A 19,553-nucleotide genomic window follows, 5' to 3' on the forward strand; every position below is an offset into this window, starting at 1 on the left:
AATTCCTACATTCCCCATCCGTGCAAGTGTCCAAGGCCAAGCTGGAGAGGTCCTGGAGCAACCTGGTCTAGTGGAAGGTGTCACTGTCTGTGGCAGTGGGGTTAAGCGAGATGGTTTTTAAGGTTTCTTCCAACCAAACCATTCCAGGATTTTATGACTCTGAACGGCCAAGCCATGCCTGGGAATTGTTGTGAGTATAAACTGGATAGGGCCAAGCACAATGCCAACAACTTACTGGCAGAGATAATCATGTTCCTGGGAAAGGTGCATTTCCTAACAGTCCACTGAAGCCATCTACTCTCTTTGGGGATTCACAATGGAAAATGCCATGATGAATTGTCCACATGAGATGTGTCATGGGTGTCACAGAGCAGAGTGGGATTCCTGCTTTTCAGTATCAGATTTTATCATCACTACCCGTGGGTAATTAAAGCAGAAATAAATAAAAGAAGGGACAGAGAGTATCATTTAACTTGTAGAAGGGCAATAGCTGGAAAAGTATTGGAAATACCAATTTTGACAAAGACTTTAGGGGAACACCTCTGGTTTAAGAGCTCATTTATTTCGGTTGCTCCCTCTCAAAAATGCATTGTCTAATTTGGGATTCCTGACATACAGCTGAGACTGTGGAAGTCAAAGTTGGCAATGGAAAGATCTCTATTTATGCCAATAAAACCAAACTTCTTTTTCTCATTGTCTGGGTGCCAGATATGAAATGGGGGGAAAATTTGTGTATTTTTTCAGTATTTAAAATTACAGGCACCATCATCCCAGCAACCTGTTGAGTTAGATTTGGTCAGAGAAATGTTACATCAACCTGCCCCCAGTACTCTGAGGGGATATTTAGACACCCCAGGGCCAACTGCTCCTCTCAGTGCTCCCTGCCTCCTTCTGCAGACCAGGTTCCCCTGCTGAAATCATGACACAATGCAAGTAAGATTCATATAAAGAAAATAACCTTTATTAGACAAATCAATCAAACCCTGAAAAAACAGTGTCAGGTAAACAATATTAAAAGTTTTTCCAGCAATGTAGAAACCTTTGAAACTGAGAAATTCCAGAAGTTTCATGTTCCTCTTGTTGCATTAGTAAGTTCTCTCCCTCTTGTGACATCAGCTATTGCTGTCTTGACAGCCCAAAAACCTTGCATTAACCCAACAATTATCTCAAAATAGTAACTTGTAAAATATTCCCTGTATAACTGTTTCACACACAATTTTGTACAAAGGTGTCAAATTGTATTTTCTTTGTTGTCTGAAAAAAGAACAAGGTTTAAAAATGTCCAGCTTATTAAAAATAAACAAGTATTTTATATACAGTACAGGAATTTCCAAACTTGAAGAAACACTGTCTCCAGGGTGGCTGTGGGGTGTAAAACCCCAGACTGCCAAGTAGAGAAAACTGCAGTTAAATAAATTACTACTCCATCTTCTTTCTCAGGCCAAATGTGGCACTTCTCTCACACCTGCAGGAGCCTGATTTATAGCCCTGCATAAATCAGGAGTAAACAGGAGCTTGGCAGCCAAGTAACTACGGTTTCCAAAAATGCTAATTTTCATTTCCTCCAAGAACAGAGGGAGGTTGTCACAGCCCTGCAGTGACCTTAGATGCTAACTCATGAATAAGCCACCTTAGAACACAGGGCTTCTTTGTCCTCCAGTTATGCTGTGTTACTTCAAACAACATGCACTTAAGGTTCAGCATTATAATCAACCCATTACACTCAAAACCTGTTGGTCTCGAATGCCAGCACCATCCAAAGCTCCTCAAACAAGCCACAACAGTGGGACTGAAGTACCAGACGAGGGGCTGAGTCAGAGGTGAAGCAAGGAGCCAGTCCCTGTCACTCCAAAACCAGGGGCACAGCCAGGACAAAGCAAAACAGAGCCTGAACTAAGCCACTGGAACCTGACCCAGCAGGGAGAGACTTGCACTGGGACAGCAGCTACAGGGGGCAAGTGGCTAAAATCAGAGCCAGGAGCCTTGGTGCCTCCTGAGCTCCACCAGACAGCTCCCTCTTCCTCACTCCTGCCGTCTCTGCTGGCTGCTCCAAAGCCCTGTCTGTCTCAGCCTCCTCACTGGCATCAGGGGAGTCTCTGCCTGGGCATCTCCCCCTTCTCTGGTGAATGCACTGAGGATTTACAGGTCAGGCTGGCAGTCGGTTAGAGCAGAGGTGGCAAAGTGGCAGAGATGACAGATGGTTATAAGAGAGATTAGCTCAGCACAAAGGCACTGGAAGAACCATCTGAAGAAACAATTCACTATAACGATGAAATTGCTTTTATTAGAACAAAAGTGTTAAGCCAAGGAAATAAATTATTGCTACGATAGACATATTTAGAACATAAGGAAGGACATTAAATCTTGAGCTTCAGGTCAATATAACCCTGAAACAGAAAGTTATACTACTTTTTTTAAATACCTCAATTTCTCTTCATGCCCTTCCAGAAACTTTATAAAATGTGCAGCTTACACAACAAATAGTAACAGTCACTTGTAATAAAAATCTGTACAACTCATAGCTTTAAAAATAATACATTTTTTTCCTCCAAACTGCTATGTTACTTTTTACTTATAAATATAGGGCTAACAAGTTTTAAATGCCCAAGGTCCCATCCAACATCAAATCTATTACATTTAGTCAACAAAAGCCTTCCTGGGACTTCTCCCCAGGCAGAGGTCAGGTTTTGGGCTGTTTGAAAAAGCCTGATTATGGGCAAAACATATCTTCATGGGTGAAGACTGTCTCCTTCTGCTGGTCAGAGGCCTGGGGTCTTCAGTGAGTTTGAAATGGCAATCAAACCTGGAACACAGCACCGTGCAATGGGTTAGACCAGCTGCACTCCCAGGACGTGGCAGGATCCCACAGGTCCCTCTGTCCTGGCCAGCACTGACTTTGCAAAACACTTGAAATCCACTGTTTGTAAGAGGTAAATTTTGGTGGGAAAAGAATGTTTTAGTGGAAGAGTCTTGCAGGAGAAGCACAGCTCTTCCCCCAGGTGGAGATCTGCCTCTGCCTCAGGACTCACCAAAACCCATGTGCTGCTGTCCCAGCTGCCGTGGGCCAGCAAACCCACTGCTTTCTGTGGCTACTTCAAAACCCTTGTCTGTGACCTTCCAGAAGGGGTTCTGGATCTTAAATTTGAACCTTGGCTGGTTCTGTACAGCTGGTTCTGAACTCCTGCACCTGCAGGTCACGAGGCAGAGGCCTGCATGGTGTCACACCCCACAGTGCCAAACCTACGAGCCATTCACCACCCTGTGCCTTGACCATTCAAGGCCTAATCCTGCCTCTCTCATGCTTGTACTCTTCAGCTTCCTGTGAAAAGGGAGGCTCAGCCCTAAGGACAGAGAGCAAAAAGCTGAGCCAGGAGCAGGCTGGTTTGAGTGGGCCCTGACATGACATTCCAAGGGCTGCCACCCATGTGCAGGAAGCCCTGCTGGGCTGTAAGTCCTGTCAGGGTTTGCTCTCCTCCGATCTACAGAGATTTCCTCAGAGGCAAGGCATCCTCCCAACATCATTAAGTACAGGAGCAACATGTGGCAGCTCCCTCAGGAGATCCTGACCATAACCTAGCAGGTTCCTCTGCCTGGTGAAGTACAGTTCCCTTTGGAGGTTCAAAGGAAACCATGGGACAAATCCAGCTTGGGGAGAATACCATGACTTCCCCAAGGCAGTTCAGAGGGACTAAGAACAGGATTTTGGCAAACAGCCACAAGAAACAGATTAGTGGTTAGACAAGTGGGCAGCATTCAGAAGAAAGCAGTTCATCTGAACATTTAGGTGGTGCTCAGACCTCTACTACCTGAATGTGATTTCTGTTGTTTTGCTTCTGCAAGGCAGAAAGCATCAGGCCAGCTGTTCAGAGTGTAGCTCCACAGGAGCTCTTCTGAAACCAGATCAATCAGAGCCTCAGACACCAGTCAGGAATGCATGGGGAGAACTCCTCACAGAGAAGCAGACAGTGAGGTTCCCCTGACTCAGAGCTACTGACAAACCTGACCAGCACTCAGAGCTGCTGGAAAATCCCCTTCAGGGGTTACTTACAACAACTCCACTTCCTGAGGCGGGGCCGAGGGGCTCACACTATTCTTGAGGGACTTATGGTGACCTGGCCTGCTTTCTGCAGAAGAGAGAAGCCAGCATTAGTACCGGGTTAGAGGACAACAGCATCAGGACACGATACAGTGGGAAGAGAAGCAGCTAACAACTCTCAGGAACACAGGAAGAGACACACTGACATCTCAGAGTAACAGGCTCCCACTCCTCCATCTCATCACTCCCCAAAAAAGGCCCAAACATCACAGAATCGAGCTTGGCAGCATCTGCAGCAGAGCTCCAGCCATACCAGGAGGTAATATATGTACCCCAGCCCATGGCAACATTATAGCTCCTGTTTGTGCAGCATCCCCTCCTTATGCAGCCTCCAGCACTGCAGGTCTTTTCCATCTCCTTGGGGATCTCGGCCACTGCAGGGGTGGCTCCTGCACCAGAGGGGCTCTTGCCCACCCCAGAGGGGGCGAGTCTCTGCAAGAGGAAATGTCACTTCCCCACAGTGACCCCAAGCCCAAAAGCAGCATCTTCGGTCCCCCTGTGAGAGGCAGTGGCTTGAACCGGGGAGGCAGTTGCAGGAACAGGCAAAGTGAAGAGAGTATTTTGGCTGCTTGCACTTACTGCAGAAATGTACTGGCTGTTTGTGAACCTGGGTCTGCCCTCCATGGCAGAGCTGTGTTGTGGGCCTACGGGCATGCAGTGGGGCGACCCCATGTCTTCACAGAAGCTTTCTTGTGGGACGTTGGAGACACAGCCGCTGTCAGAGCCGCTGGAGCCAGCGGCTGACATGCAGTGCGACGACTCTGAGCTCTCTGTTGCTGGGGAAAGAGAGGAAGGTCACTCAGATAACCATGGGTCACTCTGGGCTGCATGTGAGCTGTGCCACGTACATTTGATATTGTCCCTGTCTGCAAAGGCACTGGCCACACAAACCACCAGAGAAGCCACCCTCCTGTCTGGGTCTCTTTAAAGCCATAGACAACAAATCAGCACAATGAAGAAATTATGATGGTATGGGCTGGCCAAGGAAGTACACACAAGAGAAGCCAAGGCGTCACTGGGCCAGGCTCGTGAGGGCAAGGGACAGAAGACTTCATACCAGAAGGGCAGGGACACAAGTCCCCAAGGCCACAGCAGCACCAATACATAGCACCAACGCTGCCATGGGAATGGCTGTAGCTCAGTAGGTACTTTATAATTCCCATATCTGAGCTAATTTCCCCTAGGAAAGCTGAGACAGAGCTGGCATGGAAGGGCAGGGCCCTTGTGCCTTGGTCTGGGTAGCAGACAAGGACTGCTGTGACCCCAGAAAGCCTGGTCTGACCACACAGCACAGAACAAGGTGCAGGGATGAGCCCACACATCCCAGGTGCTGCAGAGCAGCAAGGCCATACGTACTCATTGAGGGCTGGCTGCTTGTCTCGTGCTCCAGCTCATCTTCCTCGATGCAAGTGCCAATGTCAAAGGGACGTCTGGGGGCCAGGACTCCTGGCAGCAGAGTCTGGTCCAGGTACATGTGGAGATTGAGGGGTCCAAGCAGGGAGGAGGAGGAGGATGGGGTGTAGGCAGTGGAGGGGCTGCCGGGAGAGAGCTGTGTCTGTGTCCTCTTGAAGGGGTTGGAATGGTCAAACACAGACACTGCAATTGATGCTCTGGTCCTGGCACCTGCCAGAAAACATACAAAAAAGCCCTGAGAACCAGTCCTGTCTCACTCACACAGAGCAAGGGGGAAAGCACAGCTGGCATCTACCTCTGCCTTTCATGATGTAATCGATAGCACGGTCATTGATAGCTGCATCACTGGGTTTGATATCCAGGAATGGCTTGTTACCCACACCCATGGAGACCATCTCCTGCAGACGGATTTCTGGAGAGGAAGAGACCCACAACCACATTGTGAGGTTGACCCAACTCAACCCTCCCCACAGGCATTATTCAGCCATAGGTTAGAACATTCCTGAGCTGGGCTGTTTCTGAATTGCTGAGATTAGATTTGTTCTCCCCTTGCTGCCCAGTGCTGTGGAGTCTCCAGGAATAAGCAATCATGCCTTGCTCCAGCCAAGTAGCTCAGTGCCATGCCACCTACTAGAGTCCTGCCAAGCGGGAAGCCTGTGGGGTACAGGAGGGACTTGGCCAGTGTAATTCAGTAGTGAGCTTCTCCAGTAGTGGCCTAGATCACAGGGAGAGCAGCAAGTCTTTCAGGGGAACAGCCCATGCTCACAGGACAGGGAACCCTGAGTGTGGATCTCCTGTTTCTTTCATGGAGTCCAGATGGGTGTCTACAGTCACACAGAGGTTGGACCAGTCGAGCTCCCTGGGGATGAGGGGCAGGGGAGGCACATGCCCGGCCAAGCCCAGCACATGCTCCTGAGGTTGCATGCTGGCACACAGCTGCTTGCTGCACAGAGCTGCCTGGTAACAGGATCCAAACCTACTCAGGACAGCACGAGCTGAACAGGGCTCCCGCACCTTTTGCGGCACAGAAGGAATTCCAGGAAGGAATCACACCTTTATTGCGGGCTGCCTGCTGCCACAGGATCTTGGCAATGTCACGGGTCCAGGCCTGCTTAGTCTCAGCTGAGCTGGCCTGGAGGATGTAGGTGTCACTGGACTTCCGTCTTCGGAACCAGATCTCAAAGCGCAGGCCGCTGTCTCCAGAGTTCTCCGTCAGACCAATGTCTGCAGTCTGTGAGGAAGAGCAAAAACAAAGCATCAACCAGACTGCACCAGGAGCAGAAATAGTAAGCTGCTTGAACCTTGTGCTAGAGCTCTCCCCATCGTGGCAGACGTAACAGGAAGGAGCCCGAGGGTCTGGACAGGAGCAGGTATGTCCTGGACACAGCTGAGCACAGACAGCTCAGGCAATTCCCAGTGCTTCATCCAGAGTTAGCACCACTTCCCCTGCCACATATGCATTGCCTTTCACCCACACTCCCCGACCCTCAGAAAATGCTGGCCCCACACCTCACAGCACAGAGAGGGCCTCAGCATTAATGTGTGAAGTATTCCCTTCTGGCTTCACTGGATGGTTTGGAGGAGGCTTAGAAGTGGTGGGAGCAGCTCTTCTGCTGAAGGTGTTCCTGCTTCCCATTTCAAAGGTATGTGCCATGGGGAAACCAGCCATGGGTACCTCCCACACAAGAGGGAGCTGCAGGGCTGCCCTTACCTTGAAGGAACGCTTGTAGATATACACATCAAAGCCACCGTCGATCCTCTTGGGCTTGCTGAAGAGGATCAGGTCCTCAAAGAGGAAGACGTGTCGCTGGCACTTCCTGCGGCCCAGCCAGATGGTGAACTCATCCTGCCGTACCAGCTGCCCCTGCTCCTTCAGGTTTACCTGGACACAGATGACATCCTTGTAAGATTCTGCCAGGCAGCACTAGATCCAGACTTGGAGAACAAGGTCCCATGTGGCTGTGACCCAGGTGGTGAAGAAGCGGCAGCCACCTGGCATCTTAAAAGGGCTCTTGAAGAAGTCAGGCTGCATGGCATTGCTAGAGACCACATTAGGCTGAAACAACTGGCTCCAAGCTCAGGGGAGAGCTGTACCTTTCTCTTAGGTGTAACCCACAGATGACTCTCTTCTGTCACCCTGTGCAGATCTGTGACAAACCTCTGCAGTGGCAACTGCAGGCAGCAGCCACAGCTTTCTTTTGGGAAGGACATGAGCTCCATCAACTGCCAGGAGCACATCTCGGTCAGAAGGCCAGCTCCTCAGTTCTTCTTGACACAGACTGATCCCTCCTCCACCCTGAGCCCTGGGGTTTCTCCTTCTCCAGTGCTACACTTTTCATGCCTCTTCAAGTCCCACCTATATGACCTTGCCCTACCTCCGACAACAGCATCAGTCTGAATTCCTTCTTGCCATCTGCCTGACCCTCTTTTCACCAGTTCAAGAAATGAAAGGTCCAAAGCAGCCTGCAGGATGCCATCTGCAAGGGCTGCCAGGCTGCCTCCCATCACTGGTAAGCCCCTGAGAGCATGCTTATGACAAGCAGCTCACCCAGCACAGGTAGCAGCATCCAGGCTGTCCTAGCAGATCAAGGAGACCTCCAGGCCAAACTTTTCACTAGCCCCATGACTCAGCAGTCCTGCTACTCTGTACTGGCAGACAGCACTCTGATCACTGGGGGAACTTGAGGGAAGGCTCACTGTACAATCCTAAGGCCCCAAGTCTAAAGAAGGGGAGTAAGTATGGCTCTGTTCCCCTGGGTAGGGGAAAACACTGAACGTACATCACAGTCACGGATGGCATCCATGGCCAGCAGGTCATTCCCATGCCGGAGCTGAAACTTCACCATCTCCTCAGCTGCACGGAGATAGCCCAGCTCCTGCTCTTGTGCCTCGCTGCACTCCTTGATCAGGTCCTTCAGGAGTAGGGCATATTTGCTCATCCGCTGGATGGGTTTCAGCAGGTAGGAGGCCAGGTCCATCTTATCCCCCAGCTGCACCTGCTTGAACTGAGAAATGCAGCAGAGTGAAGGCAGCAGCTTCCCCAAGGAGCACCCTGTGCCCGCAGGCAGGCACTAACACCTCTCCTGACTGGGGTACTCAGGGAAAACGAGCACTCTTGGGGAGTATTTCTTGCAGAAATGCAAAGCCACAGGACCAGTGCTGCTGTGTGCTGGGTTCCTTTCCCAAGCCCTCACTGCACCTCTGTCCTGTTCGTTCCATACAGGTGTGCAGAGTGACATATCAAGGAAGCAGACGCAGTGCTGAGCCTGTCTCAGGCAGGAAAGTTGGCTTTGTTTATACACATCAGTGACCAAACACCCTGAGCAACCCTGATACAGGCAGTGAAACTTACCTTGAAGAAGGTATTCCCATGGCTAGCCAGCAGCGAGTCTGACTTTGGCTTGTTCTTGCTATACAGTGCATACATTCCAAACTGGTCTTTCTGCAAAAGAGATCCATCCTCATGTGAGACCCACACACCCAGGACACAGTGACAGCCACGCCCCTGGTAGGCTACTCTAGCACTTCTGCCTCTCCCAGGCTGCACCAGAGCCTTCTATGATACCAGGAGTAACTTTGCTTCAGGCTCATTAAGAGCCAGGGAATGTTCTTGTCTTCCTACTCCTAGAGTAGCCAGGACTTTTTGATCCATTGTCCTGTTACCCCTAGCTCCTTCTATACCCCTATAGTCACCTGGTACCGTTCATACCTGGTAGCAGCAAACATGCATGGGGCAGTTGACCTTAAGACCTGTGCCTCTGTGCTTCTGCCACTAACCCTTTTCACCCAGAGTTGGTCTGCACCTCTCTGCTTACTGAAGTCATTCCCCACTGACACCAAAATAGGTAAAGGATGCCCCTGAAGAAGCAGATGGGCTTTAAGGAGCAGACAATTTGTTTCCCTGGTAGGGTCTCTTGGGAACAAAGTGCAACAGGAAAGGCACAGAGGCCAAGCTCATGTCTAGAGGAGCCCGACCCCAGGGGCAAGGTGCTGATGCCTTACGTGTCGCAGGAAGCAATGGCTGACCCTCAGAGGGTGGTTGCAGCAGCTCTCAAGCTCTCGCAGGAAGTATTGGCTGTGGAAGTCATAGAGTTTCTCCAGGTTCCCAAAAATGACACTGCGCTTCCCACGCAGGTCCTGGGGGAGGTCGAGGCGCTCCATCTCAGGGAAGTAGCTGTCAATGATGTAGCAAAGCGACCGCACATATTCCCGCTCCGTGGTTACCATCTCATCGATGATGTGCCGCAGTTTGCTGCAACAGGAAACACTCAGCCTTGAAGAGACCCAGGCTGCAGCAGGGCTGCAGCAGCCAGAGTGCCTGAAAACCACTGGACTATCCCTACGGAAGCTGTGTCAGGGGAGGATTAGGCTGGATATTAGGAAAAGGTTCTTCACCAAGAGAGTGGGTGGTTAGGCACTGCAATAGAGACCAAGCACCAAGCCTGTCAGAGTCAAGAGGCATTTGGGCAAGGCTCTCAGGCACAGGGTGTGTTTCTTGGGCTAGTCCAATGCAGAGGCCCGAGCTGAATCAATTATCCTTTTGGGTCTCACTTCCAGCTCGGGATATTCTGTGATTCTAAGGATTCAGGGAGAGCGAGCCCAAGGCTGGCTATGATCCTGACCCAAGTTCAGCAGAACGCACACCTCTAGGCCCACCCAGCCCCTGCTCTGGACATAATAGGCTGCTCTGCAGATAGCTGTGCTCCTAAAACAACAGTGACAGCAGAAGTCACAGAAACTTCTGTGAGGAGTCAGCCCAATGACTGGAGACTGAGGGAGGCAATGTTAACCTTGGGAGAACAGTAACTCTGGACCTAGGTGCTGTTAGGCTTGTCTTAGTAAAAGCGAGAGAGTAAAACTGAAGTGTCCTAACACTTCATCAGTGAACAGCAGTTCCTAGCATGGGTTGCTCTCACACATTTCAAAGGATGCCTCTTAGGTACTTGACGTTTCCACTGCGAGGCAGTGTAGCACCAAACATAACTACTCCAATGTGTCCCTGCCTCCCCCGCCTCTCATCTTCCCCTCAATTCAACTCCTCTGGCTGTAGAGAAGCGGGACTGCATTTAGCACCCACGGACATGGGAGGCCTGCACCACTCCCCTGAGAAGCAAAGTGGTCAGCCTGCTCTCTGCTGGTGCACGTCCCTTGCCATGAACTTTTCTGGATATCCGTAGGGTATCAGAGCCCCTGAAGATTTCACTGTCTCCAGCCATTTCACTCAAAAGTAGTAATGGCGGTCTCCCAGCAACCAACACTCTTTTCTTATCTCTGACATTAATTTTTTACTTTTATTTTAATCTTTTCCAGTGAGAGCAACGAAAGACCTTCCTGGAGACCCCTGGTCAAGAACAGTTCATATCCCTGGGCTCTCCAAAGCCTAGGCACACACTGTAGTATGACAACAAAGTTAAGTTGAGATTCTCAAAAGCAGAGAAGGAAAAGAGTACTAAAGCCAGCTTGTTGGACACCCGGAGATTTCAGCCCCAAAGAACAAACACCCTCTTACCTGTGAAACTGCTGTCCACAAGGTACTGCAAGTGCATCCCTACCAGTCTGGGTACAGCATTCCCCAAAATTGTGGGGGACGATGCCCTGTGCTTCTACTCTCCCACTGCACCTGTACCCCTGCTTTGTTAGGTCCCTGAATACTGTTTCTGCAAACCCTCTCCTCCAATGCCAGCGATGTTCAGAGGCTCCCTCTCCTGTCTGGGAACTGAACTTTCCCCTCTTAGAGGAAACACACTGTGAGGGAAAAGCCACAGATACCATTTCTCTGTCTCCTCACCAAGGAAGGTGCCAGAATATGTAAGAACATCCCTGTGGGCTTGCTCAGCACCACACACACATATGCAGGGAAGTTGAAGCTGCATCTCCATCTATCTGCCCTATAACCAATGCCAAAGTAACAAGCACTACAGAGCTCCTCTAGTCTCTGCTGGCTGCCTTTTCACCACCCTGAGAAATGGAGCACCAAATGCCACAGCCACTTACCTGCCCCAGCTCTTGGCTTCCAACCCAGAGAGGCAGCCCCTCTGTCCCTCCAGCAGGCAGTCTGCAGCCCAGTTGCTCACAGATGGCTGCCGCAGTGCGAACGTCCTGTCCACCAGCTCAGTGCTGCTCACCTCTAGCCCCTTTATGTGGACGCCAGTGTTGCCAGTGTATCTGGCTGGCTCACTCCTCTGGCAGCTTGACCACAGGCTCTCACCACAAGGCAGGTCAAAGCTTTGGGCCTTCCGGAGCACCCTCCTGGGAGGCAGATTCCCAGGGACTGGAGTAGGTACAGAAGACTGCTTCACCTCTGGGGATTCTGATATGCTCTCCAGGTTTGGCTTTTCTTCAGGCAGTGTTGGAGACTTACAGGACCTGCTGGCAAAAAAACCTCTGTTTGACTGAGGACCAGGGCTGAGAGCAGCTTGGCAGGCAAATTCTTCCCCAGCACCGACATTGCCAGGGCAGCTCAGGGAGGACGAGAGAGCTTTCTCTTTAGTCCACTCTGGAGAGCTGTTGGTTCTGTTGTAGCCATGCGATATGCTGTGAGTCCTGTCCCAGTGGGACCTGGAGGTGGCCCCCTCAGAGTGCCTCTGATGAGACAGACTGCCAGCCTCACTGCCAGCCTGAGGCTGCTCCCCAACAGTGGGACTGCGGTCTGACAGCAGAGAATTCCTTGTTCTCATGGCTGCGTCGCGTTTCTTTTCAAAAACCAGCTTGGTCTCCTGGCATTTAGACCATGCAAATTTCCAATGCTTGAGCCCCTCGTCACTCTTCAGCTCACAGGCCAGCTCCTTCATCTCCTGGAACCGGGCAGGGCTGATGCCTGGGTGCTGCCCCTGGTAACTCTCTAGGCGCTTGAGCACATCTGCACAGTGCTCGGCAGAGCTGCAGTCTTCCATGCTGATGGAGGCAAGGTGTCGCATCCCTTCCACGGCCCACTTGTATGCCTGCAGAGCAAGAACAAAAAGCAACAGCCAGTCAGAGGGATTCAGTGACGAATAACCCTAATTTGGTGCCTGAAGACAAGAGAAAGGATCAGTGTGTGGCCATCACAGTTCCTCAAGTGTGGGGAGTGGGGGGGCTGCTATTGTCAATGGGGCTTAACAATTCAGCAAAACAAACAGCCCCTTATGCAAAAGGCTTCAGCTGTGCTGGCTGCTCTGCTACTGCCCCACCTCCCCGCCAGGTCCCTGGGAGCTGGCACCCACACTGCTGGGCACGTTTGTCCTCTCTGGGCAACGGGGCCCAGGGAAAGCTGCTGCTAAGACTGTAGGAATTCACACCTCAGTGTGGCCCTGCTCAGTATAAAACCTGGAACTCTCCCTCCTCCTTTGCCCAGCCACTCTCACCACTGTCATGCAGGACGAGGTCAAGGGGGCACCAGGAAACTGCAGGCAATGGAACCCTACACTGTTTTTCTGGAGCTGACAGCACACAGAAGCCTGGAACTTCACCAGAGCCGGGCTCTGTAGATCACCCCAAATGCTCTGATCCATCCTTGCAGCAAGAAGGAATCTGAGACCATGCAGCTTGTGCATTTTCTGGGCCTGCTGGCAGCTTGTGTGGTGTGGTGTGCTGTGCCCTGCCTGCCTGGCTTTGCTTGCCGCTGCACTGCATGCTTGTGCTGGTTAGTCAAATACTGAGCTCAGCATTTTATTTCTAATACTCCAGGAATGCTGGAAGCAGCTTCATGGGGCTTAACTCTAGCAGTGGTGCATATGCTGGCCTTGCTAAAACAGTTCTGCCGCATCAGTCAACCAAGAGAAGTGGGACAAAATGAGGTCCAATGGGACAAATACAAGGGAAGAGTAAGTGCCTTATCACCATGGCAGGAATGGGGCTCAGCACCAAGACCTGTCTGTCATCAATCAAAAGCACTAGAAAGGCTTTTGATTGAAAATCTGACTTAGGTTCATAAGCCACCATTTTCTCTGTAAAGCAGAGATGGTAAGATTCAATGATAGAGTAAATAAGATGTGACCAACTGCCATAGGCCTGGCCAGGGAACTTTATTGCTTATCAGTGAGCACACAAGGTTCTTTCTTGAAATCAGATGCATGAGGTGGGGAAAACACCCAGAACAGGGCTGCCTGGCATCCTCCTTCAACTGCCCAACATCAGTGGATGTGCATAAACACCACCAGCTGTCCTGAAGTGAGCCAGACCATCTCTAGCACTTGACCTGTCAGGCCCTGTGCACCTGCAGAGAAACAACACTCATGCTCAGTGCCAGGAACAAAGTGACCAGCTTTCCATTTAGCATTTCCTGAGCAGCTTCACTGTGACAACCTTCACTCAAAGAGCTTAAATCACTTACTTTTATGCAGCTTTAGACACCAAGAAAATCTACCCAAACTTTTTTGCAAGCAGACACTGCATCCCCATCAGGGACATAGTGGTGAGAGATAAGGTGCCAGGCTCACTGTCTGTTGGTGACAGATACAGACAGGGCAGAAGGTACTTCATTCATGTTATGTTCAGTCCCTGGATGGGGATGGCTATGAGAGCCAAGCGCTGCTGTTTGTAGGAGAGCTAAATGCCAGCACAGCCTGCAGCCTGAGCAGAGTCACTCTAGGGACAGATTCCACAGGAGCTCCCACAGCCATCCACATTCTCTTTTGAGCTGCAGCTGCATGGTGTGCGTGCAGCCAACCCCATTACTCATGCGGAGCAAGGAGCTGCTTCAGAAACACCAGCAGCTGCTCAGGGAAAATGCTTCTCATCCCCACACAACTGCAGCACTAGACAACCAAAAGAGCAGCAGCCCCCTCTCTTCCCACTGCCCTGCCTAGAGTAGCACCAGGCCCCTGACCTGCCTCTCTCTTGATCCAGGCTTTATGCTCTAGACTTGCCCACTGCTGGGGGCCAGGAGGAGTGTGCAGAGGCAGAGGACATGTCAGACTCTGATGAGAATCTGCATTTATGTGCGATGCAGAGGTTCTTCTATTCCCTGGAGATGGAAGCATTTCAAGGCGAGGTGAATCACTGAGTGCAGCGGAGCCCAGCAGATCTGCACAGCAGTGACAGATGGCCTATTCTGCTGTGGGGTTTTGAGCTGCCCCCTCCAGCAGTATGCAAACCAACACTGGCCCCTTCCAGCTCTGCCTGGAGCAAGGGCTAGCCATCCATCTGGGCTAGGAAAGGGCACATCCCACCTCTCTCTGGCTGTTGAGGTCAATGAGTGATCCTCACTGAAGGCTGCATGCTGGCTCTCTTTTGCTCAGTGCTGGGAAAAGCTGAGCTCAAAAGGTACACGGGGCTGTCAAGGAGGGTGCTGAGAGCAATGTGCATGAGAGAGACAGCCAGCAGGCCTGCCTGGACTTCACAGTAACAAGTCAGGAAGGCAGCTGCCCCATTAAGGCCTTATCTGAGGCTGGAGTACTCTCTTCCATGCACAGATGGCAGAGAAAGAGAAAAAAGACTTTTATTTATTGGAAACTCTGCAGATCCGCATGCGATTAGTCTGAGGAAGAATCAGGACTACACACCACACAGGGAGACAGCCCCACCACCTCTCATCTTCATATGGTCTCTGTCTCTTCTTGGCAAGGACTCCAGGGCTGAGCAGAAATTACTCTCAGTCTCGATGGAATTTCCTTCCATCTCCAGTGCCTGTTGCAGGCCAGCAAATAGCTCAGCTTTGTTCCCTGCACAATGGAGCAGCCCTCCTCACCCTGCAGCTTGCTTGGTAACATGCTCAGTGACCACCAAGGGTTTCTCCAGTCACACCATCCGCTTCAACTGCCTCTTTTTGCACATAAATGGCAGTCATCTCCAAGGACCAAGTGTGCCCCTATCCTCATGTAGGCAGGGGTATTGCTGTCATTTGTGTCACTCCCAGTAAGACTGCAAACAGCACTCAGCCAAGCCAGGATATGGCCTTCTGGACGAGGGGCTTTTGGGGAGCAGGCAGCCCTACAGCTTCCCTGCAGAGCTGAAAGAGCTGCGCAGATAGAAGGAGGCACCTGTGTGCAGGGAAGCTGAAATCTTTCCAGCCATGTCTGGAACCAGGCAGGAAGGAGCCTGTACCTCAGCTTTTGATCTTTACAGGCAAGTCGTTACCGAACCTCTCAATTACAGGATTAAAGACAAACATGCTTCCTGGATACGCAGGACTGACCTATCCTGCAACAGGAATCAGCAACAGGTTGGTCCTGCCAGGCTGCCTGGGAGAGGTTTGGGCTTTCAGGGACCTGCCATGCTGTAAGGGAAAGCCAGGGAGTTCACCAGAGTGTCGTGCAACCCTCAACCCCATCATCCTCTGTTGGTCCCTGATCATTTCATCATGGATGAGGCTTGCAGCACATCGAGGACAGGAGCTCCTGGAGTCTGTCGGGTTTTGCACCACCCGAGTACCATCTACAAACACAGTCCCAGAGAAGTTGCTCAGCCCTGGCTCAGGGCACACTGCCAGCACTGAAAGCCTTCCAGGGGTCCTGGATCCTCACCTGAACCACCAATCAGAAATTACACCTCCCCAACCCAAACTTATCACAAACCTATCAGATTCCTTGCATACTCAAGGTTCAGTGACCTTTAAGACACTTTCTAGGTAGTCAAAACAGGCGGCAGACACAGTGCATTTCAGACGTATGCCAGAAGGGGCAGTTTCAGGGGGCCTGCCTTTGTCCAAACCTCTTTCATCTCTTCCTGTGGGGCAATGATGACTGTAACTGTATTTTTTCTTGACAAATAGGAAACTGAGTGTCTGAATAGGCAGAGGTAGACAGATCAACTTTCTGCAGAAGTAAAATGCACCTGGATGGGTGACTAACTGCTGTGAGAAGGTTCCCTTCGGAATCTCAAATGACTGCACAGTGCAACTCAGGGGTGATGAAAATTCAAGACTGTCCTGGTGGGAGCAACAATACAGGCAGGGATAGAATAATGCTTGTGGGTATGATGACTGAAGCACAGTGACAGGGACTCACCAGAACACCATTCCAAAGTAAATGCACCCCTCTTGCAAGAAAATGCTACTGTCATTACAGATGCTCATTTGGGATTACTCCCTCTAAAGCCCAAGATGGTTTTGGGTTGCTTTAAGAAGTGACTCCTGCTCAGAGCACTGGTACATCCCTTGTCACAGGATGCTGCATGCACACTGTTAGCAGGGACCTGTGCTGGAGACTGCCTTATATGCTGACAGGTCAGAAGTACTGAGACTAAAAAGCTATTTTACATCAAAATGTATCCAAAGCAAAATTACCCAGCATAAAACCTTACTTACCATGAGAACTGTCAGCTGGCAAATGGTTAGAAGCCTGCTTCTCTGCTAACTCAGAGGCCAAGTAGTTACCGCAGAAAGTTGTTAGCTCACCACTCACTTGGATCTGCTTTAGGCTTTCCTCAGGCTCCCGTCTATCAATATCAATAGCACCCATGAAGAAAAGAGCAAGGAAGGAGCAAGACTTCAGGACCTGCATATGTTCCCCATACAAGTCTATTTGTTGGTTAAAAACACAACTTCATCCTACCATCCCCTCTGTCCAAAGGGAGTCTGTACCCTGGCTGTGCCCAGCTCTGTGCTGTATATTATCATCCCCTACAGCCAGACTGAGGCAGGGCCACTGCTTCAGTGCATCATCTCAGCTCTGGTTATTCACAAGCAAATGCTGCTACTAGCCTAAATACCAGACTGGGGGCCCCTGGTAACCAGAGAGAAGGCAAAGGGGAAAGAGCACTTCACACAAGAGCTACCGAAGTGTGCAGAGAACACCCTGGCTGGACATAAGCCAGATACCCTGTCACAGTGCAAAAAACAGGGAGAGAAAACATCCCAACTGACTCCAAATTCAAGCAAAATACCAAGTAAACCACTACCCAACCTACAAGAGCTATGGAGGAAACACTGATCCCTCCTAGAGTTGTGATGCTTTTTCCTCATCTCTACGAGTCAAAGCCCTTGCTCACTTCTACCAAGATCTGTGGCTCCAGGAGCAGGCAGCTACACTTGGACACAAGACCCCATGTAATTTCAGAGCACAAGCATTTCAGCAAAGCCACCAAGTTAGAAGTAATCCCCTCTCTGTGCAGAGGTTTGCTGTTACTCTCTTCCCCCTCTGTAGCTCTCAACTTTTCCAAATTGCATTTGCAGCCCTGTCTGCAATTCATTAGCAGCAGAAACCAAACTAATCAAAACTGTGTCCTACATGGGATGTAGCTGCTAAAAGCTTCGCTTCAAAGACTAAGAAAAGGACTCATGCTCTTAAAATGAAGAGCTAAACCATTTCTGAGTTGCTATATAGCTCACAGAGCCTCCCCTCCTCCAAGGGAGAACAGACCTCTGAAATCACCAGTTTGCCTAAAACTAGCTGCTGAGAAAAATAAACTTTAAATCCTGTATTTGCATTTCTGCCAGTTACCAAGTGCCAGCTGCTCTACAAACACTGTGGGAGGGCGAAGGATGAGAGATGAGCACAAAATACAAACTCCTTGGCTTTAAGCATAAGAAAGAAGAACAAGCAGATACCCACAGCTGGGCAGGAAAGAAGAACAAGGGGTCAGGGAAGCAGCACCTGTCAGGGTTGGTCTGGGCATGCCACAGTCCGTGTACCATCAAAGGCTGCTCATTAGAGCAACGTGCTTGGATATCCTTCTGCAGCAGCACTCGAACAGAGCGCAAAAATCCCTTCATTTGCCCTCTGGGCAGCCAGGCATGACAAGCTCAGGAGAGCCTAATTACAGGAGAATATAATTGGCTAAACTAGGATTGCACATGATTTCTGCTCTCTTGACGACAGCACGAGGACCCAAAGGGCAAATGTGGCTCATTGTGCTGGAGCTGTCGCGTAGGACGCGTGCTTGCCCTTCTTTTCTCTAACTGCTGCCACTGCCAGGCAGCACCCAGGGGTGTCCATTAGAAACAGAGTGACTCACCTGATGAATCACAAGCAGCTACAATAACCCCTGCTTCAGAGCAACTCTGAGATTCCACAAGAGCAGCCTGTGCCAGTTCTAGCATATATCTATGCACAGACACACACGTACGTATACATGACATGCATGTGTATATTTACATGTGTATATTTACATGTGTATGTATATATAAAATTACTCCCTAGGTAGCTGGGCAGCAAGTGGCAGATTTGCCCTCCTCAAAGCTCCACAGTGTCTCTCGACTGCAGCTTTGGGTAGATTCTGCACTGATTATTCTCCCCCCTATTCTTCTGTCTCACCACAGGGATTTTCTCAACATTTAAAAGCTCCCAGGTCCAGAGAACCAGTGGCCAAGTTAGCCCCCAGTAAAATCAGAAACTTCAATGTTTGCCTTTGCTGCAAACCAGCCTCTTCACATTTGAGGCACTGCCCATTTTTTCAGCAGCTTTGTGCACCCATGAGCCAAGAGCCTCATTTTACCAACCAGGCTCAAGACCAAGCAACAGCAAGATGTGTGAGTCACCGAAGCTGGAACTGGCAACTTGCACAACAGCAACAAATTACTCCATTCGGAGACTAATGTCACCTCTGGAGGTTTTTTGCATGTTTTGCTTTTACATCTGTCCCGACAGTCCCATCATCATACTGTAATAGCACCCCACAGGCAAGTGTGGACAGACTGGACTGTGGTGGATGTCTCCCTTCTGTCCTGTACTGGCTTCCTTTTAATGAGATTCTCCGTGGTCAGTGCTCCACGCTGGGGATTGCAAAACCTCCAGTACGCCCTTGGGCCTGCATGGGGAAACATGGATGCTTTCTCTGTAGTCTTCGATTCACATCCTTTCCCCTGTAACAAGCTGAGCCAAGCTCTGCTTAACTACTACATGATGAGTGGGGATCTCTCTGCACTGCACTGTGGGTGTTTGTGCCCTGGGAGACGTGGAGCTGAAACTGGATCCAGACACCCAGCACATTTGCTGGGTCTCCCTTCTCCGAGGGAACTGACAATGCTGGAAACAGCTCCCTGGTTTAAGAGCACACCAAGATGTACTTGGAAGGTGCAAGGCCCGGCAGAGCAGCCACAGGAGCCTCGTCAGAGGCAGTGTGTGCTTGGGAGAACCCTGTCCATATGTCCAGGGATTTGATATGCAGATTGAGCCATTGTGAGCTT

The 19,553-nt window shown here is 50.5% G+C and overlaps 1 protein-coding gene across 5 annotated transcripts in view; it reads right to left on the reverse strand.

Moving 5' to 3' along the window:
• Positions 1–939: 939 nt before the first annotated feature.
• PLEKHG4 (pleckstrin homology and RhoGEF domain containing G4) overlaps positions 940–19,553 on the reverse strand; it is a 91,276-nt gene continuing 72,662 nt past the window's right edge. For 2 of the 5 annotated variants that reach the window (XM_085071651.1, XM_085071650.1), the window contains 11 exons: positions 11,504–12,450; positions 9,512–9,761; positions 8,862–8,951; positions 8,290–8,514; positions 7,221–7,391; positions 6,524–6,740; positions 5,805–5,921; positions 5,453–5,719; positions 4,676–4,872; positions 4,049–4,124; positions 940–2,803 (listed from right to left, as the gene is read on the reverse strand). In XM_085071651.1, coding sequence (XP_084927777.1) covers positions 4,083–4,124; positions 4,676–4,872; positions 5,453–5,719; positions 5,805–5,921; positions 6,524–6,740; positions 7,221–7,391; positions 8,290–8,514; positions 8,862–8,951; positions 9,512–9,761; positions 11,504–12,450 — 2,523 coding nt within the window. In that variant the 3' untranslated portion in view covers positions 940–2,803; positions 4,049–4,082. The other 3 variants (XM_085071647.1, XM_085071649.1, XM_085071648.1) reach the window with 2 other exon arrangements.

Source organism: Lichenostomus cassidix, chromosome 11, assembly GCF_008360975.1.
Source record: "Lichenostomus cassidix isolate B80296 chromosome 11, HeHo_3.0, whole genome shotgun sequence".
Taxonomy (NCBI): Eukaryota; Metazoa; Chordata; class Aves; order Passeriformes; family Meliphagidae; genus Lichenostomus; species Lichenostomus cassidix.